At 44.3% G+C, this 26,029-nt stretch overlaps 1 protein-coding gene across 2 annotated transcripts; it reads right to left on the reverse strand.

Annotated features, from left to right (window-relative positions):
• Positions 1 to 1,400: 1,400 nt before the first annotated feature.
• Positions 1,401 to 17,179, reverse strand: LOC146370084 (uncharacterized). 2 transcript variants are annotated; one of them, XM_084909573.1, is made up of 2 exons: positions 16,270 to 17,179; positions 1,401 to 8,753 (listed from the first exon to the last, which is right to left on the reverse strand). In XM_084909573.1, exon 2 carries the CDS (start codon positions 6,962 to 6,964, stop codon positions 4,322 to 4,324), a length of 2,643 nt encoding a protein of 880 aa, XP_084765699.1. In that variant the 5' UTR covers positions 6,965 to 8,753; positions 16,270 to 17,179; the 3' UTR covers positions 1,401 to 4,321. The 2 variants fall into 2 exon arrangements, with proteins under 2 accessions (XP_084765699.1, XP_084765698.1); XM_084909572.1 differs by having other exon boundaries at positions 1,401 to 11,948.
• Between the last annotated feature and the right edge of the window lie 8,850 nt (positions 17,180 to 26,029).

The raw sequence follows: 26,029 nt of genomic DNA on the forward strand, positions 1-26,029 counted from the left end.
GTGCAAATAACACAAATCGAACCAATCGCAGGCCGTAAAATGCCAACGAAGCGCCTTCGCGGACCCCCGGTAAAACACGAATTAGAAAAGGTGCATTCAAGTGGTTCAAGGAAATATGAAAACTTAAGTTTCGAAAGCTGAAGGTTAATTAATGTGAATGAAGTTGACTAACATGTAACATTGGACGTTGTTGCATATATATAGCAAAGAATATAAATCACATGAACACTCAGATCCTCAAGATATACCTGAGAGTGTTCTCTGAACATGAAAGTTTAGTGTTCATAAATCCCCATTTACAGGGAGTGCAGAATTATTAGGCAAATGAGTATTTTGTCCACATCATCCTCTTCATGCATGTTGTCTTACTCCAAGCTGTATAGGCTCGAAAGCCTACTACCAATTAAGCATATTAGGTGATGTGCATCTCTGTAATGAGAAGGGGTGTGGTCTAATGACATCAACACCCTATATCAGGTGTGCATAATTATTAGGCAACTTCCTTTCCTTTGGCAAAATGGGTCAAAAGAAGGACTTGACAGGCTCAGAAAAGTCAAAAATAGTGAGATATCTTGCAGAGGGATGCAGCAGTCTCAAAATTGCAAAGCTTCTGAAGCGTGATCATCGAACAATCAAGCGTTTCATTCAAAATAGTCAACAGGGTCGCAAGAAGCGTGTGGAAAAACCAAGGCGCAAAATAACTGCCCATGAACTGAGAAAAGTCAAGCGTGCAGCTGCCAAGATGCCACTTGCCACCAGTTTGGCCATATTTCAGAGCTGCAACATCACTGGAGTGCCCAAAAGCACAAGGTGTGCAATACTCAGAGACATGGCCAAGGTAAGAAAGGCTGAAAGACGACCACCACTGAACAAGACACACAAGCTGAAACGTCAAGACTGGGCCAAGAAATATCTCAAGACTGATTTTTCTAAGGTTTTATGGACTGATGAAATGAGAGTGAGTCTTGATGGGCCAGATGGATGGGCCCGTGGCTGGATTGGTAAAGGGCAGAGAGCTCCAGTCCGACTCAGACGCCAGCAAGGTGGAGGTGGAGTACTGGTTTGGGCTGGTATCATCAAAGATGAGCTTGTGGGGCCTTTTTGGGTTGAGGATGGAGTCAAGCTCAACTCCCAGTCCTACTGCCAGTTTCTGGAAGACACCTTCTTCAAGCAGTGGTACAGGAAGAAGTCTGCATCCTTCAAGAAAAACATGATTTTCATGCAGGACAATGCTCCATCACACGCGTCCAAGTACTCCACAGCGTGGCTGGCAAGAAAGGGTATAAAAGAAGAAAAACTAATGACATGGCCTCCTTGTTCACCTGATCTGAACCCCATTGAGAACCTGTGGTCCATCATCAAATGTGAGATTTACAAGGAGGGAAAACAGTACACCTCTCTGAACAGTGTCTGGGAGGCTGTGGTTGCTGCTGCACGCAATGTTGATGGTGAACAGATCAAAACACTGACAGAATCCATGGATGGCAGGCTTTTGAGTGTCCTTGCAAAGAAAGGTGCCTAATAATTATGCACAGTAATAGTCACCTGCACACACAGATATCCCCCTAAAATAGCTAAAACTAAAAACAAACTAAAAACTACTTCCAAAAACATTCAGCTTTGATATTAATGAGTTTTTTGGGTTCATTGAGAACATGGTTGTTGTTCAATAATAAAATTATTCCTCAAAAATACAACTTGCCTAATAATTCTGCACTCCCTGTATTAACATTACATTAGCATAAGTTTCCTCCCCTCTATTACAAATTTTTAAAGGAAACGTTATTTGTGAATGTGTACCATGTGTACAGGTGTAAGGTTCCCTAAAATAAAAGTCTGAAAATAACATTTGAGTTTCTGTACAGGGGGGCACAAGAAGGCTGGATATGGTGCAAATTCTTAAATAAATGACCCAAGTTTTATACGTGAAGTCAGTTTTAAGGTGGAGTGGTTGCTGATGACACACAGCTCATCATCCAGCTTGGATTCGGGAATTCACTGGAAGCACGTTGTGGTCAAAGACCACTGGGGGGCACAAACAGCTCAGTGTTCATCCTGCAGTCTGATTCACTCTCAGGTTTGGTGCTGTTATTCTCAAAAAAACAAAAAAAACAAAAACAAACTATAGATAAAAGCAATGACAGCAATACTGCATAAATTATAAACCTTTCTCCCTTTAAGCACAGAATGAAAATATGAAAACACACTGTCAGCTGTTTTTTTTTAATATTGCAAATACATACGTGATGTGATGTCATGCCATGGTGATAATCTCATATATGTTATTATGACTCTGTAATCACCGAAAAGTGCTCACAGTCAGTCTTTGTGACTGCAGTTTTTTAGTCCAGCATAAAAACCAAAGTACACTTTGAACCAGTATATAAAAAATATTTTGAGTTTTAGAAGTTCATGTTCACTGGCGCACACACTACCAGACACTCCTTCTCCATGCTTCATGGTGGGAACCATGCATGTAGAGACCATCGTTCACCTTTGTGGAACCAAAGATCTCAAATTTGGACTCATCACACCAAAGCACAGATGGTCTAATGTCCATTCCTTGTGTTTCTTGGCCCAAACTAATCTCCTCTGCTTGCTATTTGACCATAAAGGCCTGAGTCACACAGTCTCCTCTGAACAGCTGATGTAGAGATGTGTCTGTTACTGGAGCTCTATGTGGCATTTATCTGGGCTCTAATCTGAGTAGCTGTTGACTTGTGATTTCTGAGGCTGGTGGATGAATGTATCCTCAGCAGCAGAGAGGACTCTGGGTCTTGCTTTCCTGGGGCGGTCCTCGTGTGAGCCAGTTTCTTCGTAGCGCTTTATGGTTTTTGTGAAGTTTTTGCAATTTCCTGGACTGACTGACCTTCAGTTCTTAAAGTAATGACAGACTGTTGTTTCCTTCGCTGATTGGTTCTTGCCATAATATGAATTCTAACAGTTGTCAAATAGAGCTGTCAGCTGTGTACTATGCCTGCACAATAAATCGAAAATTTATTGTCATCGCAATATCAGCCTGTGCGATGGGCCCATTGCAAAAGACGGCGTAAACTGCGATAATTGGGTACCTTAAAATGTTTACACACATGCTTTAAAGAATTTGCCAATCAAAGAACCCCCTTTACACATTAGACCAGTCGAATAGAGCCCTTCACGGCATTAACCAATCAAATGGATTAGAGGCCCGCCTCCTACGTAGGTGGGGAGCGAACAACGCTGCAGCAACGAGTCAGTTGTAATGGCTGAGAGCGAGACGCATGACGAGAACGCTACTGACTATGAACTCGTGGCTAAAAAAAAATAGTACCTCGCTTATTTGGAGGTACTTTGGATTTGGTAAAGACGACGTTCTCCAAACACAGGTGCTCTGCAACACTTGCCGAACACTTGTGGCAACCACCAGAGGAAACACGACTAATCTCCACCATCATCTTCAATACAACCACAGAGAACAGTTTGAAGAGTTCCAGAAAGACAGGGCTAGCCAAACAAAGGTTGCTAATGTTAAGACAAAGAGCGCAGCAGTCCAACAGCCGTCTCTGTATCAGAGTTTTTCAAGTGCAACTCCTTATGAGAAAACGTCGAAGCGCTACAAAGAAATAACAGAGGCCATTACACATTTTTTGACAAAGACATGATGCCTATAAATACAGTTAGCAGAGAGGGCTTCACCAGTCTGATACATAAAGTGGACCGGAGATACCGCATCCCCTCACGAAACTACTTTTCCCATGTCGCCATTCCACAAATGTACGAAACATGCCGGAAGACCGTCACGTTTGAACTGAGCCAAGCTGAAAACTACGCAAGCGCTACAGACCTATGGTCAAGTCGTACAACGGAGCCATATATGAGTTTCACAGTGCACTTCCTCACCGAAGACTTTGAACTGAAAACACGGTGTCTAGAGACTGTGTGTTTTCCAGACTCTCACACTAGTGAAAATATAGCCCGTGTATTACGTGAGGTGCTAGCCAGCTGGGATCTTCAAATTCAAATTCAAATTCAAATTCAAATTTTATTTGTCACACACACACAACCATACACAGTATGACATGGGGGTGAAATGCTTGTAGCTGTACAATGCCCGACCATTAAATGACAGAAGAAAAAGTTTTACGATATTTACAATTTACAGGTTAATACAAAATTTACAAATTAACTTAGGAATTTACAGTAAAGAATGTGCAAATAGCAGAAGAGATTATAAAGATTATAAATTATAGGAATTATAGGATTATAGGAAATGTGTGGTGGTGCATGTGGTGATGTGTGTGAGAGTCCAGTCTTATAGTGACGTGTGTGGGAGAGTCCAGTCCTACACCTGGTTCAGGGCCCGAATAGCCTGGGCGAAGAAGCTCCTCCTCATTCTCTCTGTTTTGGCCTTAAGGGAGCGGAAGCGCTTCCCAGACCTCAACAGTGAGAAGAGTCCATTGTTGGGATGGGAGAGGTCCATCATGATCTTCCTAGCTTTGGACTTGCACCGCTTGGTGTAGATGGACAGCAGGTCAGGGAGCTCTGATTGAATGATGCGTCCGGCTGAGCGCACCACTCTTTGCAGATCTCGTCTGTCCTGCTTGGTGCTGTTCCCAAACCAGGTGCAGATGTTTGCCGTCAGGATGCTCTCGATGGTGCAGGAGTAAAAGTTCTTGAGCACCTTCAGTGGCAGATGGAAGTCTCTAAGTCTTCTGAGGAAGAAGAGACGCTGACGGGCTTTCTTAACCAGGGTGTTGATGTGGCAGGACCATGACAGGTCCTGAGTGATGTGGACACCCAGGTATCGGAAACTGTCCACTCTCTCCACTGGCGTGCCACTGATGATGAGGGGTTTGTAATTCCTCGCCTGCTTTGTAGTGAAGTCCACGATCAGCTCCTTAGTCTTGCTGATGTTTAGGAGGAGGTTATTCTCCTGGCACCAGGTCTCCAGGTTCCTAATCTCCTCCAGGTAGGCCGTCTCGATGTTGTCGGAGATCAGGCCCACAACAGCAGTGTCGTCAGCAAACTTGACAATGGAGGTGGTGTCTGATGTGGCTACACAGTCATAAGTGTACAGTGAGTACACCAGGGGGCTTAAAACACAGCCCTGAGGCGCTCCAGTGCTGAGTGAGATGGAGGGGGAGACTTGTTTTCCCACCCTCACTGATTGGGGTCTGTCTGTGAGGAAGTTGAGGATCCACTGACACAGTGATGAGCTGAGTCCTAGATCCGTCAACTTGGTGAAAAGCTTAGAGGGAATTATTGTGTTGAATGCTGAACTGTAGTCCACGAACAGCATCCTAACATAATTCCCTCTGCCAGTGTCCAGGTGACTCAGGGATGTGTGGAGCAGGTGAGATATGGCATCGTCTGTGGAACGATTAGTCCGGTAAGCAAACTGAAGCGAGTCGATGGTGGCAGGAAGTGAAGAAGTGATGTGATCTCTCATCAGTCTTTCAAAACACTTCATCACAATTGAAGTCAGTGCTACTGGACGGTAGTCATTGTGGCAAGCGGGCTGTTGTTTCTTTGGGACAGGAACAATAATGGACTGTTTGAAGCACGTGGGAACCACAGCTTGGGCCAGGGAGAGGTTGAAGATCTCCGTGAACACCGGTGCTAGCTGGTCAGCGCAGGCTCTAAGGACCCGGCCAGGGATTGCATCTGGTCCTGCTGCCTTCCTGGTGTTCACCCTCCTGAAGGTGTTCCTCACGGCATGCTCTGTGATGACGAATGCATTTTCTTCACTGGTGCACTCCGAGCGCGCGCAGCCGTTTGTTGTTTTAATTGCTGCGGTGTCGAAGCGAGCATAAAACGTGTTCAGCTCATCAGCCAGTGAAGCATCAGCATTCATCACAGAAGAAGCTGGTCGTTTATAGTCCGTTATAGTCCGCAGTCCTTTCCACAGGCTCCTAGAGTCGCACTGTCGTAGCTGTGACTCTAGTTTTTCCCCGTAGCTCCGCTTTGCCTTTCTGACCGCGCTGCGCACGTTGTAGGACGCAGCCTTGTATAGGTCCATATTACCGGAGACGAGCCCTTCATTGTAGGCAGCGGTGCGTGATCTCAGAGCGTCGCGGATGTTTTTATCCACCCACGGCCTCTGGTTGGGAAACGTTCGGATGATAGTTCTTTCTGCTGTGTCGTCCGCTAGTTTCCCGATAAATCCCACAACCGCTTCCGTAAACATGTTGATGTCATCAGAGCTGCGCCGAAACATGTCCCAGTCTGCGTCATCCAGTGCGTCCTGCAGCGCGGCCACTGATTGGTCCGTCCAGCGAGCGACCTCCCTCCTGATTGGTGGTTGCTGCTTTAGCCTTTGTTTGTAAGCAGGCATGAGGAAGATGGCGGCATGGTCCGATTTTCCAAATGCCGGCAGGGGCTGAGCCTTGTAACAGTTCTTGAACGGGGTGTAGCAGTGGTCTAATGTCCTAGTGCCCCGGGTGGGGCAGTTGATGTGCTGGTGAAGGTTGTGAAATGTCCGTTTGAGATTCACTCTGTTAAAATCTCCCATAACAATGAGTGCGGCATCTTGGTGAAGTGTTTGTTGATGTGTGAGAGCCTCATGTAGCTCACATACGGCAGTGTCCGAGTCCGCGTGAGGCGGAATGTAAACAGTGCAGGCAATGACCGCAGTGAATTCCCGAGGGAGATAGAAAGGGCGACATTTAACGATCAAAAGTTCCAGATTGGGCGAGCAAGAGCGTGTGAGTGGGGAGATGTTTGTGCTGTCGCACCATCTGTTGTTCACCATCAAACACACTCCACCACCTCTTTTCTTCCCCGACTCCATTGTCCTGTCCATGCGGTAAACCGAAAAGAACCCCATCGGCTGCACGGCGTGGTCTGGTATCGCTGGGTTCAGCCAAGTCTCGGTGAAGCAGAGGAGGTTGCAGTCCCGAATGTCTCTCTGGAACTTGATTCTGGCTGTGAGGTCATCAAGCTTGTTCTCGATGGATTGAACATTGGCTAGCAGGATACTGGGCATGGGTGCGCGGTGTGCGCGAGCCCGTAGCCTGTTCCTGATGCCGGCTCGCTTACCTCGAGGCCGTCGCTTAGTGTCGCCGCGTCCTTTGTTCTCTCTCAGGATCTTAAAGAAGACCCAAAATTTTTTATGGGGGCAATGTTTCAATGTTAAAGTGCACTTTGTTGTTACACTGCTAATACAGCAGCTTTTTTAAATAAAACTGTTGCAGTAAAACGGAAATTATGTATTCAGGGTTTTTTTTGTTTGTTTTGCTATTTATTTTATCGCAAGTCATATCATTATCGCAATATTGATCACAGTTATCGCACATCGCAGGTTTTCCTAATATCGTGAAGCCCTACTGTGTACCAACCTGACTTCTAGTCCCAACCAGATTCAGAAGGCAAGAAATTCCAGGATTCCAGCTTTGGAGTTAACACACCTGTGAAGTGAAACCATGTCAGATGATTACACCATGAAGCTCGCTGAGAGAAGGCCGAGGGTTTAATTCCATGTGTTCATCCATAGTTTTGACGCCTCCAGTGAAAATCTGTAAATAGTCATTAAAATAAAGAAGAACCATTATATTTATATAAATATTATATATTTGTGATTGTTATTTATGTTTTTGCATATTTTAGTACTTATTTTTGAGAATTTCTTGTCCTATTAATTGTAGTTATTTGTAATGTTTTACTCGTTGTTTGGTAGCATTCTGCAATACTGAGACCTGAGGATCTCACGGTCTGTGTGGCAGACCGTGGGGATGCGGGAGAAAGGACCTGAATGCTGGACTCTGTGCAGTAAACAGTGCGTTTATTTACAGTGAAGTAAATGTAACACACAACAAATCTCCAGTGCGCTCCCACGACTCCCGTGTCGTGCCTTCTTCCAAGTGTCTGTACTCTGCTCCCGAGTCTCCGCACTCTCCGTGCAAAAACAAAATCCTCTAGCAAACAGAACCCCTAATCCCAACAGTTTCAAAGTCCGACCGCACGTCCAGCAGCGGTGTCAAAACAGTCCCCAAAAAACTGAAAAAACCAACCGCAGTTCTGACGGTGGCATCCCAAAGTTTTGGCAGCTGGCCCGATGGACGGTGACGGCAGGAAAACAGCTCGAGTGGCCTGCCACAGGTCTGGCAGCGGTGGCATAGCAGTTCTGGTGGCCGGCCAGTGATCTGATGACAGCCTTGTAGTAGGTCCAGCCACGTAAGAGCTCCGATGGCCCATGGCGAAGCACTGCAGGTGGTTTGTGACGTGCAGGCCGTGCTGGACGGTGACGTGCAGGCCGTGCTGGTCCCTCCGGCGCGCTGATCTCCTGCTCGGGCAGAGCGCGTCCATCACAGCTGCCAACAGTTGAACCGATGGTGAAGATGGTGTGGCAGCTGCAGGCAGTGGAAATGATGGTGGTGTAGCAGCCACTGGGGGTAGATTGGACAGTGATGCAGCAGCAACAGGTAGGTGAAGTGATGGTGGCGGTTGAGCAGGTGTGGAGACCTCCAACTGAGGTCTCCAACATCATAGACACAGGAACAGCAGCACAATGCAGAAACAAACACATATCATATAAAAAGAGTCATAAATGCTCATGGACCCTGGGTCGCTCAGACCCAGGTCCTGGACAGAGAATCTGTTTTTCATTCATATCATGTCAAATGGCTGAATGACAGTGAAGCTGAGTCTGAGATCTCTTCTGCTTTAATTATTTGTGGCACAAATTTAAAAAGTTTCTGGAAACATCCCTCAGAGGTTTTGGTCCATGTTGACATGACATCATCACACGGCCACTGCAGATCCATGATGTGAATTTCCTGTTCAACCAAATTACATTCAACTCAGTTCACTTTTATTTATACAGCAAAAAATCCCAACAACAGTTGCCTCCAGGTACTTTATATTGTAGAGTAAGAACCTTATGATAATAAAGAGAAAAAAGAGAAACTCCAACAATGAGATGTGGGAAAGCACTTTGGCGACAGTGGGAAGGAAAAACTCCCTTTTAACAGGAAGAAACCTCCAGCAGAACCAGGCTCAGGGAGGGGCGGGGTCATCTGCTGTGATTGGTTGGGGTGAGAGAAGGAAGACAGGATAAAGACATGCTGTGGAAGAGAGACAGAGATTAATAACAGATATGATTCAATGCAGAGAGGTCTGTTAACACATAGTGCAGACCTTCCCAAAGTGTGGGGCCCGCCCCCTAGGGGGGGTGCAGAGCCATTGCAGGGGGGGCGCGGCATGAAAGAGGGGGGGAAACAAAACGCTTGGACACTGCTAGCACGGGGCGGCCACAGAAACGCAAAGCAGGAGATGAAGCATAGCTGAATATGTTTCCAAACCAACTTCATTCTAAGCCAAAGACTAGAAAATATGGTGAAGCAAATCTTCCCTTTGGGTTCACCTGCACAAGTGCCGAGGTAGGTCTCCCTGCAGAATTGGATTTCCCTGTGTCGGGAGCAGCGCTGGGCTGTTCAAATCACGGACAAACAGGATCCCACAGCTGTTTATGTTTTTGAATCCATTTTGAAAATTGTATTGACAGCAATGTTGAATATTATTACACATGAAAAAAACAACTGCACGTAAAATAATCACACCGTGACGCCTCTGCCTTTGTAAATGGAGGGACAGTAACTGCGTGTATGTAACTGTGTAAAACCTGCAGATAGTCAGATTAACAGTATTGTGTCTCTATCTGCCATTCTGCAATTCATCTCATGTAAACAATAACGTGGCGCACAGCATGACGTGAAAAACGGCACATAGCTTTGACGTCGCGCGACGAACTCTGTATTCCTCGTCCACGCGTAAACGCAAAAAAGGGGTTTTAAAAAATCTCCGTTTTCGGTGATTCGAGACGCCGTTTACGTGGACGAAACTGCTGCGTTTCCAAAAATCCCCGTGTAGGTGTGGACGTAGCGTAAAAGAGTTAGTAGTTTATTTCCTTACTACCTGTAATTTATTGCAGATTACTTGTATTTGCTTAATTTTTAGTAAATGTTTGAGGTGTGAAATAAACCGCAATGGAGAAAAATATGGGTGTGTGTGGTTGGAGGATTTGTGCGCGCGCGCGTGCGGGGAGGGGGGGCGCGAACATTTTTCTTGTAAACAAAGGGGGGCCCAGCAAAAAAAGTTTGTGAACCACTGACATAGTGAGTGAAGAAGAAACACCCAGTGCATCATGGGAATCCCCCAGCAGCCTACACCTATTGCAGCATAACTAAGGGAGGATTCAGGGTCACCTGGTCCAGCCCTAACTATATGCTTTAGCAAAAAGGAAAGTTTGAAGCCTAATCTTAAAAGTAGAGATAGTGTCTGTCTCCTGAATCCAAACTGGAAGCTGGTTCCACAGAAGAGGGGCCTGAAAGCTGAAGGCTCTGCCTCCCATTCTACTTTTAAATACTCTAGGAACAACAAGTAGGCCTGCAGTGTGACAGCAAAGTGCTCTAATAGGGTGATATGGTACTGTGGGGTCATAAGTAATAAGTATGATTTAGTCTGATGCTTGCAGTGTTAGTGCAAACAAAATGGAAGGAAACAATAATCAAAGCAATCTGGATTCTTCCAGCAGTGTCACTAACACAGATGTAGTGATGGACAGGTGTGACACAGATGTTTCTGATGCCCCTCGTGGTTCTGTCAGGACATCATTAGAGTGACATGAAAACCTTCAGATGTTATGATGTTACTCTTTCAAACCCTTTCACTGCCCTCGCTCTCTCTCTCCTTCTGGAGGTGGTGCTCTCTTGGCCTTCCTGCGGCTCCTCGTTCTGCTCGGCCACTCAGGTGCGCTCAGGTGCTGCATTATTCACACCGAGCCCGGGGGCTCTAATTAAACCCTGGAGAGAAGCGAGGCGAGGCAGCCTCCGTCAGCCTGGATATGATGAGGATTTCTGATTTAGACCGTGACTTCAGCACGAGCCGCATCAATCTTCGTTTTTTTCTCCCTCCAAGCTTGAACACTGTAACTCAGAGAGCGCAGGGTTCCTGATGCTTCAGGTGAAGCAAAAGCAGGTTTGGAGGCCTGGACGTCCACACCGAAGCTCAGAGTGCTAAAATATCCACACAGCAGCAAACCAAGTGTGCCTGACTGCTTCTAAACGGAATCACTGCATCCCAGTGTCTCAGTTTACTGTGACAAACCTCTTCTATCTGCATACACAGAACATCACAACAAGCTGAATCAAGTCTACTTTTGCAAAGAGATGTGGGACTTTTACAGATTTAATTTGTTGTAACATGCTGGCCGTCTCACATCCCTGAGTCTGTCTGAGAGGGTCTGGAAGCTCTGGGGGGGGGAGGATTATTGACCCTGTGCACGAGAAAATGCTAACTTCCTGGTTTGAGACCGGATGTGGGGTTGTACATTTCCGGTAGCTTAACTTTGCGGTCAATTGCTACTGCGAAGATATACTCCAAAATCATGTCCAAAACTCGAAAACGGAAAGATCGCGTTAAGTTACAAAGAGCAGAAGGTGGGAACACTCACCACTGTTGTGTCATAAAAAATCTAATGATCAATTTTGACGTTTAAAGAGTTTAGATCGATCAGTTGTTTACATCACTCAACACAAGCAGAACTGCATCACTGCAGCAGAAGACACGTCGTCCACATTCAGAAGCACATCTCTGTATAGTGACTGGTCTTGTGATTTAAACAGGCAAATGTTCAGCATTCAAACTACAGGTGAACAATAGTCAAACCAGATGTTTCCCCGTTATGTTGATATCAGCTAGTCAAGTACACACCTACACAGCATGTTAACAAACCGTGAAAAAAGCCACACAAAAAATGAACGATTGCTGGTAAGGGTTTCTATACATTAGTAGTTACGAAGGGTATGTTGTGACTTACCTTCAAAATTACAGCGGTCCCTCGCTAATAACGCGGTTCACCTTTCACCTCGCTGTTTCACAGATTTTTTTAGTGCAAGTTTGCACGTTTTTTTTACATCACATTGTGTCCTGCATCCTGATCGCTGCAGACGATCTCCTCCGTGACGTCTCTCCTGTACAGTACAGAATTGCTGCATCGATCGCTAGCAGTGTGACTCTGGAGTGCAGTGCTGTATGTCCACGAAACGTTTTGCACCGTCAAAAAATAAAATTGGCTACTTGATTTCACCTATCGCTGGTTATTTTTAGAACATAACACCCGCGATAAACGAGGGACAGCTGAGAAATATAACATTTGAATCCCTTTTCTCTTTTGCTCTGAGGCGCGGGGGAAAAATATCGACAAGTCGATGAACATCATTTACAGATATATTGGGTAAATGCCCAAGACATCTATAGAAATGTAAATCGCCGCTTGATTCATTCATTTGCTTAACTTGTTTTGGACCGTAAACAGGGCGTGAATAGGACTGTCACAGTCTGGCGAGGGCAGACTGTATGAATTGAAAAAAAGGACCCAAAATGCAGACTCCAAGGAACAGGGAACAAAACTTGAATGTTAACAAAAAGCGAGCCGTTTAATATGGCTGGTAAAAAGGTACAAACAAAGGGCAAGGCAAACTGAAGCAAAATTAACACAAACCTAAACTGGGAAATCTAAACGAACAATAAGAAAAACCTAGACAAGGAACTTGGAAGCATGGGAAACATGGCGTGGACAACAGACGACCTGACAATCACACACTGAAAACAGAGGACTTAAATACACAGGAGGTGATTAGGGGAAGTGGGAACACATGGAGGAACAGCTGACTGACATGAGCCTAATGAGGGGACAAGGGAAGTGAAACTAAATACAATGAACAAAGAACACACGACTCCATCAAAATAAAACAGGAAACATGAGACAGACATGATAATACAAACTTGATAACATAAGACACGTAGCATGAAACACGAAGGGTGAGGGGAAACTTAAATACAGGGGAAGAAAACACAAGGAGTCTAATAACCAAATGAACTTAGATAACCTAATGAACAAAATAAACAAACTTAAAACGCTGGGTCAAAAGACCCAGGATCATGACAGAGCCCCCCCTTCAAGGGCGGATTCCAGACGCCCAAAACCATGAACAAAGAAAAGAAGCAACAAGAAAACAAACAGGAAACAAAACCAAAACAACCCACCCAGGGCGGGCGGTGGGGGTCCAGGACGGAGGGCCTGAAACAAAACCACAAAAAACAAAGCTGAAGCACTCAGTCCAAACACAAGAGCTTAAGAGTCCGAGACCCTGTTTCAGGAGGGCGACCATGATCTCGGCAGAAAAGGAGTTCGTGGCGAAGTAGTTCAGGTGGCCGTCCTGGAGGTCGACAGCATAGCAGTTCATAGTTCAAAGGTCCAGGGGGCCGGCCACGAGGAAGGTGGCAGTGGCGAAGCAGGTATGGCTGGCCACACTCGGGCGGCTTGGCTCGTGGCCGGCGGCGACGTGGACAAGACCCGTCGGGTGGCTTGGCAGGTGGTCGACGGTAGTGTGGATGTGGACGAGACCCCTCGGGTGGTTTAGTGGGTTTCCGTGAACAGGCTGTTTTGACAGGCCCCAGAAACAGCCATGCTGGACGTAGCTTGGCAGGTGAGACGAGCAGAGGCGTGGCGTCGACCTCTGGCTGGGTCGTGGCAGGACCAGGCGAGGCAGGACCAGATAATGGCGCTGCAGGCGACGGCGTGGAAGCCGCAGGTGGCAGCGCTGCAGGCGACGGCGTGGAAGGATGCTGGACGGGCTTGGCTGAACCTCCAGCTGGCGCAACAGGACCAGGCGAGGCAGGGCCAGCAGGTGCGGAGACCTCTGGCTGAGGCGAGGCAGGGCCAGCAGGTGCGGAGACCTCTGGCTGAGGCGAGGCAGGGCCAGCAGGTGCGGAGACCTCTGGCTGAGGCGAGGCAGGGCCAGCAGGTGCGGAGACCTCTGGCTGAGGCGAGGCAGGGCCAGCAGGTGCGGAGACCTCTGGCTGAGGCGAGGCAGGGCCAGCAGGTGCGGAGACCTCTGGCTGAGGCGAGGCAGGGCCAGCAGGTGGTGAAGCACAAGGTGGCTGGACGGGCTCACTAGAACCCCCAGCTGACGTGGCATGAGGCTGGACGGGCTCCTCGGGCCCTCCAGCCGACGTGGCATGAGGCTGGACGGGCTCCTCGGGCCCTCCAGCCGACACAGGAAAAGGCTGCACAAACTCCAACTCAGCCCCTGGCTCCAACCTGGCCTTGATCTCGGTCCCACAGTGGCTTAGCTGAGCCTCATGGCTAGCACTTCCAGTGCAAACAGTCTTATAATTTGGCTTCTTGGAAGCAAAGTTCGTAGCATGATCAATACACAGGGATGCTAGGTAATTGTGCAGAGGGATAAGATATTCCGTGGAAGACTTGGCTGGTGGTTTTTCAGTCTTAGTCATTTCATAAACATGCCCATGAACCTTTAAGGCAGTGTTTGTTCCAATATTGTCCTTAGAAAAAACGCGTGGATTCAGAATATAATCACCCACCTCATGCTGCTGTGAGCCGTGGTGACGACCTGGACGCCGCCTCCTCCTGGAAGCCGTGGTTGTGGAGGCCGGCGCCGCTACGGCTGAGATGAATGTAGCGGTGGAAGCAGCCACCGGTTGAGGTGAGGAAAACGCAGCACTTGTCTGCTGCAGTGGCGACACAGGCATGGACACAGGTGAGAGACTGAATAAGCCGACTCTTACTCCCGTAGCCGGTGAAGGAAGAGCTGCATCACCGCAGGGCTGGGGTGATTCAGCCTGCACACCGGGCAGCTGCTGCTCAGGCGATGATGGTGAGGCAGAGGAGATCGTGGCTGTAGCAAAGTTCTTTAAGTCTGCAGGCAGGCAGTCCATAAAACCTGGGTTAGCCATGGCTATCCGGGTCAACTGAGCCCGAATAGCCTCCTTCTCCTCCCCCTGCTTCCCTGCACAGGAGATAATCCAAAGTCCACGAAGCTGTGTAACACGAATCTTGAATTCAAAAAAGTTACTGAAATAAATGTCCGCTGGGTCCAGCATGGTCAGGTCGTTCTGTCACAGTCTGGCGAGGGCAGACTGTATGAATTGAAAAAAGGACCCAAAATGCAGACTCCAAGGAACAGGGAACAAAACTTGAACGTTAACAAAAAGCGAGCCGTTTAATATGGCTGGTAAAAAGGTACAAACAAAGGGCAAGGCAAACTGAAGCAAAATTAACACAAACCTAAACTGGGAAATCTAAACGAACAATAAGAAAAACCTAGACAAGGAACTTGGAAGCATGGGAAACATGGCGTGGACAACAGACGACCTGACAATCACACACTGAAAACAGAGGACTTAAATACACAGGAGGTGATTAGGGGAAGTGGGAACACATGGAGGAACAGCTGACTGACATGAGCCTAATGAGGGGACAAGGGAAGTGAAACTAAATACAATGAACAAAGAACACACGACTCCATCAAAATAAAACAGGAAACATGAGACAGACATGATAATACAAACTTGATAACATAAGACACGCAGCATGAAACACGAAGGGTGAGGGGAAACTTAAATACAGGGGAAGAAAACACAAGGAGTCTAATAACCAAATGAACTTAGATAACCTAATGAACAAAATAAACAAACTTAAAACGCTGGGTCAAAAGACCCAGGATCATGACAAGGACATCGGAAACAAAACTCCCCACAGGAGTTTCCGCACCGGAAGTAGCATATGCTAACGTGCACATAGTCAATTCTGGAGACTCCCACCAGGTGATCTGGGAAATCACCTTCAGATTAAAAGTGGTCACCTGGACCTTTATCAACACAAGAAAGCGCTAACAATCAGTCACTAAAAGCAACAAATAGTTCAATCCAATCACCGAGCAACCACCGCTGTGTTGTCTTGTTGTCAGGAGATTGCCGTCTCATTTTAAGTTTAGCGTGACATAATGCAGCTGGAGTGTTAGGACTGCCTGAGAATATCTGTAAAACAATAAAATATTTATCAAACACAGTATTTACAAGCTGCAGTTCCTCCAACGTCCACCAGAGGCTCCAGCGGTGAGGCAGTCCCCACAGACTCCCATGTTAAAATGTCCACCTTCAGTGGATCATTTCGTCCCTCATAGCAACTGTAGCAACGACAATGTTTTTATAAGTCACCCGTTTGAATTGTATTAAGGATTAAATTTTGCATTACTAGGGGCGTGGCCTATTTGAATGACAGGTGGATGGTGACACAGGCGAGAGCTGTCTGCTCAGCTTCACCTGACCTGGACCTCAGGACCATGTTTATGCTTTGAGTCTTCTGGAGCATTTTTAATGACATCATCTGATCAATAATAAGACTGCTGTAAAGTTACTGTACCAACAGAACGTCCAAGAAGTCCGAGCTTCAGTTTTACTGAGTGAAATTTGAAGAGTTCTACTCACCAGAACTGGAAATTGTGAATGCAGAGTTGCCATGTAGAAAAACTCCAGACTGCCCGGGTCTTTGCACTTTCTGCTAAAATAATTCTCCTGTGACGATGTTGGATTCAACAAAGATGATCGCAATCAGTGCAGCAGAACAGGAAGTACTTTATTTATTCATTACCTACATTACCCATGATGCAATTCCTTTTTGTTCTGTGACAGGAGTTTAAATGAACAAGGTGATTTTTAAAAGATGTAACCATAAAACACTTGTGTTTAATTGGTCAGACTGTCACAGCTGATGTGAGGTCGGCTTCATATCGAGAAGAGCTGATCGGTAAATATTTCCATTTACAGACTCGGCATCTTCATCCCTTCACTGTAAAGCGTAAACACTGTGCTGCCTCTCACTGTACCTGTCTTACATCAGCCTGTCGCAAGCTTCAAATTAGTGTCACTCTGTTCATCCAGGCCCCACTTTGCCTGTTTTTACACATCCTCCATGCCGGTCTTCCAGATTTATCTGCACCGTATCTCCGTTTGCAGCTGCTCTGGCCCGATCCTCTCCATTAAGCTTCCACATAATCAAATCTACTGACAGCTCGCTGCAGAAACGCTGCTTTCCTCCGGCTTTTCAAAGAACACACCACCCCCTCCGCCTGACTGCTGCTCTCCACCCGGTTCCAACCTGGATGCTGCTGGCAATGAATTGTTGCATAGCAACCGCCTGCTCGGCACCTACACCGTTCCTCGTGTTTGGAGCCCGAGAACCTCAGAAGATGTCATGATGCGAGCTGAGTCACCCACACGGATCAGAGTCACAACAGCCACGAGGGCTCTTCTTCCTCTGCTCATTCTTTATCCAGCTCACACACACACACACACACAATGCTACACACCACAGAACTGTGTGTAACATGTTTCCTGCAGTCTAAACATCTGCAGGTGACCACCTACACCTGTGACAGTGATGTCATCAGAACAAGATCTGCATGACTGCATCCATGTCAGAACAGCTCGGGAAATCACACCAGATGTGGGTGTGCGTCATGTATTTGTAGTTTTTCTGTATTTGTAGGTTTTTTTTCTGCTGTCTGTGTTTTTGCTCCATTTGTTGCTACATTTCACGTCACTTTTCTGGTCTCAGAAAACTGTTATTTTTCTTTTGGTTACTTCATGTTTTACTTTGTTTTTCTTGTTTTGTGTAACAGTTGTGTTTTTCTTTACTGTACTGAAGGTCTGCCTGGCTGTGAGTAAATGAGTGCATGCATTGTTATGATCTTTAATTCATGTTGTTTGTAACTTTTGATCTGGATTATTTTATCCATCCATCCATCTTCTTCCGCGTATCCGGGGCCGAGTCGCGGGGGCAGCAACCTAAGAAGAGAAGCCCAGACCTCCCTCTCCCCAGCCACCTCCTCCAGCTTGTCCGCAGGAACACCAAGGCGTTCCCAGGCCAGCCGAGAGATATAATCTCTCCAGCGTGTCCTGGTTCTGGCCCGGGGCCTCTTGCAGTGGGACATGCCTAGAACACCTCACCCAGGAGGCATCCTTGTCAGACGCCCTTATCAAACCACCTCAACTGGCTCCTTTCAATGTGGAGGAGCAGCCGCTCTACTCTGAGCCCCTCCTGGATGGCCAAACTCCTTATCCTCTAAGGGAGAGGCCAGCCACTCTTCAGAGGAAGCTGATTTCTGCCGCTTGTATCCGCAATCTCGTTCTTTCGGTCACTACCCACAGCTCGTGACCATAGGTGAGGGTAGGGACGTAGATCAACCGTTAAATTGAGAGCTTCGCTTTTACTCTCAGCTCTCTCTTCACCATGATGGACTGTGTTGAAGGGTTTTTTTTATGTTGTAATATAATATATTATGGTCCGTAAATTTATCCGGCTTTGTTAATCTACTGTGTTGTTGTAAAGTGTTGGTAGATGTCGTAAATTGGGTTGTGTTGGGCCACCATGTGGTCACATTAGGTTAGGTGGGTACTCAGTAGGTGGAGCAAGAGTCTTCTGACTGTGGTAGTTTATAGTTGTTTTAGGTATAACACCAGGAAAATGGGGTAAGCCTGAGTTAACTTAGTGACTTTGTAACTGGCTTTGTGTGACTGCTTAACTTGACCACCAATGTCAGGGTAAGTAAATCCAGAAAGATGCTCTGGGATTTGAAATACAGGATCCTGTGGCTTGTGGATGACTTGCTGATTTTGTCAGATAACGATGACAGATTACCTTTAAGCTCTACCTGTGAACACTGGATATCTTCCAATTTTTCTCAGCCTTGTTGCAATGGTAGTAAAGAAGGTGTAGGGGAAATAATTTGCATAATTTCAAGGCACACCAGAGGGCAAAATGTACACCTGTATTCATGTCTGTCCAAAAGATGCTCCGTGCAGCCTTCCATGTTGGATCTTCTTTTGATCATAGCATCTTTCGAAAGTCTTTACCCAGTTTGAGACAGTTTCTCTGCTGTGCAGTGAGCTCCATCCGCCATCATCTTATTAAACACACATTCCAACAAACGTTCACAGCGGGAGCGCCTTTGATCGCTGGCATCTACACTTGGCCGACTTCTCCGATCACCCTCTCAGGTGCAGGGCAGCTGATAAATCCAGAAAATATCAGTAAAGAGGAAGAAAGAGTGTTTGTGGAAAGAAGAGAGCAAAAACACACCAAATGCCCCCATCAACCCACACCCAATACACTAATATAGATTATGTACAGGCTGCTCTCCATATGCAGACTGAAATTATTGAACAGTTGTTGATTTGTTGCTCAGAGTTTCTGTAATTGGTCGCATAATTCTTTCTAGCTGCTGAGACAACAAGAGTCAAAGTTTGGTGCCTGGAGTCGCCCTCTGAGGTGACTGATTAGCTTCAGCAGCTGAGCTCAGTGAGGTTTGGAGGGAACAGCTGATTGCAGTCAGGCTAAATTATCCATTTACAAGCTGACATTTAGTTTTCTTCTCTTCGTTTTCCATTTCTCTAACCTTGAGTTAAGGCCTGGGGATGGTTGCATTTCTCTGTTCCTCACACTGAAGTTACCAAATTCTGACATACTGAACTCATCTCTGTCTGCTAATTACTCACTCTGTTCAAACAATAAGATATATGACATCTCATTCACAATCTGTATTAGTGATGTATAAACACATAGTAAGTGAAGAAGAAACACTCAGCAGCCTAGACCCATCTGCTCTTTAAGTGTGACGTATGAACCCTGCTGCCAGGTCTGAACTACTCTGTGTTTACTAAGGCTGTTGTGTTTTTAACATGTTTTAATGCTTTGCATCTGGTTCTATTTAATCTGAACAAGCCCCTTAAAAAAGCCATAACCATCGGGAACCCTCACGTTAACTTTTATCAAGTGGAAAACAGTCAGCGTTCATCCTCCAGCTTCACTGTGTTTATGTTATGCTAACATAGCTGTGTCGCTAGCGATCATGTAGCACATCATTATATACCAGCTAGCCCAACTTCAGTAACCCTACAAACATCACTGCTGTTTAGTTTTCTGTCTTCATTTATGTTGGAAGTGATAGCAGAGCTGTACGTTTGAATTTTTCAGAAATCTCTCAGTCAGAACATGCTATATCATGTTTAGGTGGAAGCTAGCGAGCTAACTTCCTGCTAACTTCTAACTAAACTTCATAAATCCTGTTTTCATGGATGCCTGGATGTTAAACTTAATTGTTACACCTGGTAAAGCAGCAACACTGATCATTTTATTAAAGATGAAAGAATTTAGACAGTTTGTAACTCTCAGTGATGCCGCAGTATTCGTTCGGCTTTGGGACCTGAAGTGGAGTTTGGATCCGGAAATGGCTAACGACGTGACTTACAGACCAAATAGACACAATCAACAAGAAACTGGAGAGACTTAACAAGATGCCACTCAAGAGGCTAAACCAACTAAAAACACAAAGACTCTGTTTTCATTAAATTCAGGTGTTCCATTCATCTCCATGTGTATAAAGTCAAGCAGCTAAGGATGCAGACTGCTTCTACAAACGATTGTGAAAGAATGACTCGCTGTCAGGAGCTCAGTGATTTCCAGTGTGGTACCATGATAGGGACACCACCTGTGCAACACGTTCAGTCAGGAAATGTCCTCACTACTAAATATTCCACAGTCAGCTGTTAGTGGGGAAATTGGAAGAGACTGGAAACAACAGCAACCCGGCCATGAAGCTGTAGGCCACGTAAATCGCAGCGCGGGGTCAGGAGATGCTGAGATGCAGAGGTCGCCAACTTCCTGTCATTCGTTACAGACTTTCAAACTTCATGTGGCCTTCAGATTAGCTCAGGAACAGTCAACTTCATGGAAACAATGAGCAAACTAGTGATTAAACAGAAGCCCCCAAACCCAAAATCACTGGGTCAAAGTCCAAAGTTCATGTGCAAACAAAGTGGAATAAAGACTACAGAGCGGCAGCTTGGCCCCATCAAACACTGAACATGTCGGTCAGGAATCAACAAATCACTGATTCAAACTCAGAGCTCATAAAACAACTTTCATGACTTTTCATCTTCTATGAACACATTATTATTATCCTATTTTTGCTGTTTTATATATTTTAATTTTATAACTCTCCTTTTTTGTTGTAACAGCCTACGTGAGGCAACTTTATAAAGCAACACAAAATAAATGATTATTATTCAATTATTACATCGAGCCTTTAACCAAACTGTGCCCTGTGACTGCTCCTCATCTGTAATGTTATAACCTCTCATCTGTGGTTCCTCTGAAAAACACTGTGGAGACGTGGAAATGGTGGTTTGAGGGCCAGCCATTCGGTGTGATAATGGCTTCTACATTCCACTATTAATTAAGCCCTGAAGGAGAATTCAGGCCCTCATCATAAAAGAGCTATGGCTGCTTTAAAAACTCTGATTGGTATGAGTACTTCCTCATTTGAAGCGGGCCTGCTTCCTTCATGTCCAATTCCTCGGCTGCTCTTCTTTTCTCAGGCAGGAGGTGATTGTACTCGTGCTGTATTTGATCCCGACTGCAGCGCGCTCAGCTGAGACCGCTCAGTTGTCCATCAGCAGCCTGTTTGACGAAGCCGTTCGAGTCTTTTAAAACTCTTTCTGCTTTTCTGAAGTATAATCAGCTCTCCTCCAGAGACACGTGAGTTATTCTGCTGAATAATAAACTCTTAAATTTAATAAAACACAAGCCTCTGTGCGACCTGAGCGGGCAGCAGCTTTGTATTTCCCCCGTCATCAGGTTGATCTTTTAAACCGCTCTCTTCTATGGCAGAAATTTTACTTTAGCCACAAGATTGTGTTCTAACAATAACAATTGATACAGCTACATTGATAGATAATATATTCACAAATAAAATTGACCATGAAATAGTAGGTGGACTGCTTATAACTGATATAAGCGATCATCTTCCTGTTTTTGCAATTTTTCAAAATTATTTTGGGATTAAAACTAAACAAAAGAATCAAATATTTGATATGATACGACATAGAACAACAAGAGCCATTGCTGCCCTCCAGGTGGACTTAAAGGAACACAATTGGAATCAGGTTTTTGCAAATGAAGATTCAAATAGTGCATATGATGCATTCTTATCAACTGTAATTTCACTATATGAAAAACATTGTCCTTTAATGAAAATCACTAGAAAGAATCACAGATCAAATAAGCCATGGATCACAAAGGGGATAGAAGATGCATGTAAAAAGAAAAATAATCTATATAAGAGATTCATAAAACAGAGGACAAAAGATGCTGAAATAAAGTACAAGTTATATAAAAATAGATTAGTAAATATTATAAGAACAAGTAAGAAAGAATATTACCACAAATTATTGGAGCAAAGTAGAAGTAACACACAAGAAACATGGAGGATATTAAATAGTATAATCAAAAAGGGCTCAAAAAATAAGAATTATCCAGATTATTTTAAAAAAGATAAAGATATTGTGCTTGATAAAACTAAAGACATTGCAAATGAATTTAATGATTTCTTTGTAAATGTTGGCTTTAATTTAGCAAAAGAAATTCCAGAGTCAAGAAATAATAACGACCTAAATAAACATATTACTCAGAATGTGTCCTCCATGTTTATTGGTGCTGTAACTCATAGAGAAATAATTAACATTGTGAAGACATTTAAAAATAAAAAGTCCACTGACTGTTTTGGTATTGACATGATATTAGTTAAAAGTATTATAGAATATATAGTGCAACCTTTCGCATACATTTGTAATCTGTCCTTTCGAACTGGTGTGTTTCCCTCACAAATGAAAATAGCAAAAGTTATTCCAATCCATAAAAACGGAGAGAGATGTCAGTTTACCAATTATAGGCCAATATCACTGCTCCCACAGTTCTCAAAAATTTTAGAAACGTTATTTGTTGATAGACTTGATAAATATATTGAGAAGCATAATCTCCTAAGTGATAACCAATATGGCTTTAGAGTGAAAAGGTCCACTTCGATGGCAGTGATGGAACTTGTTGAAGGGATATCTAATGCTATAGATAATAAGGAATATACTGTTGGTGTTTTTATAGACTTAAAAAAGGCGTTTGATACAATTGATCATTCTATATTAATGAATAAACTAGAGAGATATGGCATAAGAGGGTTAGCATACAAGTGGATGAAAAGTTACCTGGATGACAGATATCAATATGTCGAATTCAATAATGTCAAATCTAAGCAGCTGAAGGTAACTTGTGGTGTTCCTCAGGGCTCTGTGCTGGGCCCTAAATTATTTATATTATATATAAATGACATATGTAGCATTTCCAAACTGTTAAAATGTGTATTGTTTGCTGACGATACCACTCTGTATTGCTCAGGTAAAAACCTAGAACAGCTTCTGACTACAGCGGAAAAGGAGTTAAATATATTAAAAAATTGGTTTGATGTAAATAAGTTATCATTAAATATAAATAAAACAAAATTGATTATTTTTGGCACTAGACAAATGAAAAATGTATCTAAAATAAGGGTTAATGGAATTGAAATTGAAAGAGTGTACAAAAATAAATTTCTTGGAGTGATAATTGCTGATAAGCTGAGTTGGAAGTCTCATATAAACCATGTGAAAACAAAAATGTCAAAAACCATTGCTATTCTCTAGAAAACAAAGCATGTCCTGGACAAAAAATCATTATACACACTTTATTGTACTGTGTTGCTTCCATATATGACTTACTGTCTGGAGATATGGGGTAATGCATATAAAACGTACACTCTTCCTATTTTCAAGTTGCAAAAAAGAGCTATAAGAATTATAAACCAATCAAACTATATAGAACCAACTAACATTTTGTTTATTAATCTGAATACCCTGAAATTTTATGATTTAGTTGAATATAAAATGGCACAGATAATGTATAAAGCACAAAATAACTTGCTTTGCCCCAGTACTCAGAAGCTGTTTAAAGTCAGAGAGAGTCAATATGACTTAAGGGGAACAGATTTCTTTAAAAAGAACAAGATGAGGACAAATATAAAGCAGAGATGTGTTTCTGTTAGAGGAGTTAACCTGTGGAATAGTTATGACAGTGATTTAAAAAGGTGTAGTTCATTTTCCTTGTTTAAAAGTATGTTTAACAATAGAGTATTAGAAAAATATATATATCAAGAATGAAAAGAGCAAAAAAAACCAAAACAACCCCCCCAAAAAAACTCTTGATTCTTTTGCTTTGATGTAGTTACTTATCTAAGGTGGAAAGTTTTTTTTTCTTGTTTGTTTGTTTTGTTTTTGCTTTGTTTTATTATTTGCTTCGAGCCCTGTGTACAGGAGCTGCATGCAAAAAGATCTTTTGTTAAAAGGGTTGGCGTAATAAGCAAATGCTTCAGCCAATACCTTTTGATTAGCCTTGTCTCATGCTTTCTTGCTTTGTGGTAGATCTTTGTTCTGTCTTCACTGAGATATTTGAATGCTAATCAATAAAACCAAATCAAATCAACAAACCTGTTAGCGGTGACCAAAGTTACGCCAATATTAACTGCCCAACACTTCCGTTCCTCTAATCTGTCCTCTACTGTCCAGTTGAAGCTCCAGCAGTGAGCCCAGCAGCAGAGACAGACAGGTTTGGACCATTTATAGTGTGGGGATAACTTCAAACTTCACCATCTCGTCCAGTACGAACACTTCTGCCTCCAAAAGTCTAAGAAGGTGGCGACCACAAATCTCATCAGCGCTTCAAAAGCACTCTCAAATGTCACATCCTGACCTCCTGTCCTCGTATCCTCGCCTGAACCAGGAGAGGAGGTGAGGATGAGATTTACAGAGGATTTAACGACGTGAGAAGGCCTCACCTTAGAGCCTCGTTTTAAAGAGCTGTCATTAACCAAGTCACAGGACAGAACTGATGTATTTTATGATGCGCTCGTGGAGTAAGTTTGGTTGGCTGGTCACTCTTGTGAAGGTGTGGATAACGACTCTCACAAGCCTTAGAAATGCCTCTGTGACTTTTCGGACTGATGATGTCACCGATGTTGTTCCTCAGCTGGTTCTTTATATCGTGGCGTGATCGTGATGTGCTGCTGGTTGAGATCTTTCAGCCTGTTTCACTTTGTCAGACAGCTTCTGTTTAAGAGGTTTATGATTCAGCAGGTGTCACAGTGATCAGCTTTGCTGTGGCAGTGAAACTGGACTCAGTCACAGTTAATTCATGATTTAACAAAGAGAGCCGGCAGGTTGGGATAATTTGATGCCTTAATAAACGAACTCGTCATCTAAAAACCGGATTGTGTGTTTACTCTGATTATCTTTGTGTAATCTAAAAATTTGTTTGATGATCTGAAACATGTAGGTGTGACAAATATGCAGAATCATGAAGGGGTATATACTCTTTCTTCCTTATTGCTTGTGTCAATGAAATATTGTTTCATGAAGACTCGAGGTAACTTTTGGATATGACTGCGTGACTCGCACAGTAACGGTCAGAGTGTGCGTGCTTATGGATTAACGTGGATGTGAGGGACACACCAGGCTGTACTCTGACTTTTTGAGCCTTTGTGTGTTTTGCCTCACGATTCAGAGCTTTTAATCAAGTGTACCTACATCTGTCATTGACATATATGTATTAAAAAAACAAAAAGAACTGATGCCGAGCACTGAGTGACACTTGGGTGACTAACAGACAAGATGAACAGCATCCCTCTGAGTGGTTTTCTTTGCAGCTGATGTGAGTCATCAGTGATCATTTCCTCAGGGAGACACTGTTCTGCTCTGTAAGTGAGAGCTCTCACATTCATTTCCCTGCTGTCCTGAAAGTGTCCATTAACAGCCTGAACGTCTGCATAAATGGCAACATGACTAAAATGTAAATGCAAAGGCTGTCGTGTGAAATTAAGAGTCTATGTAATCTAGCAGTCTGGGGTGTCCTCGAGCCTCTGAGATTGATTTCTGAAGAATATGGCTGGAAACACTCATTATTTCTCTGATGAGACCCAAACCAGCAGCAGGGCCGTGCAGAGACGTTTAAAGGGGCGGGTGCTTAAAGCTACAAAGGGGCACATTGAACCAGGCTGAATAACAACAACACACATTCATGAAGAATCTAATATGGGCAACAAGGCAAAGCAAACGTAGCCTATGTTTTACCTGATGGGTACAATGTTGCTGTTAAGGTGTTGCTGCTGCTCCTGCTGCTGATAGTGCTGGAGGGCAGGGCTGTGCTGATCTGAGACTGCAGACATTAAAAAGTCTGTAGGAGAGATGGTAGCTGATTAAACAAGTGTCATGAGATAATAACAACATGCAAAGATTGGTGACAGCGCTTGGAATCACAAGGCAACAA

This window comes from Perissodus microlepis, chromosome 17, assembly GCF_051167445.1.
Source record: "Perissodus microlepis isolate ML-2025 ecotype Zambia chromosome 17, ASM5116744v1, whole genome shotgun sequence".
NCBI lineage: Eukaryota > Metazoa > Chordata > Actinopteri > Cichliformes > Cichlidae > Perissodus > Perissodus microlepis.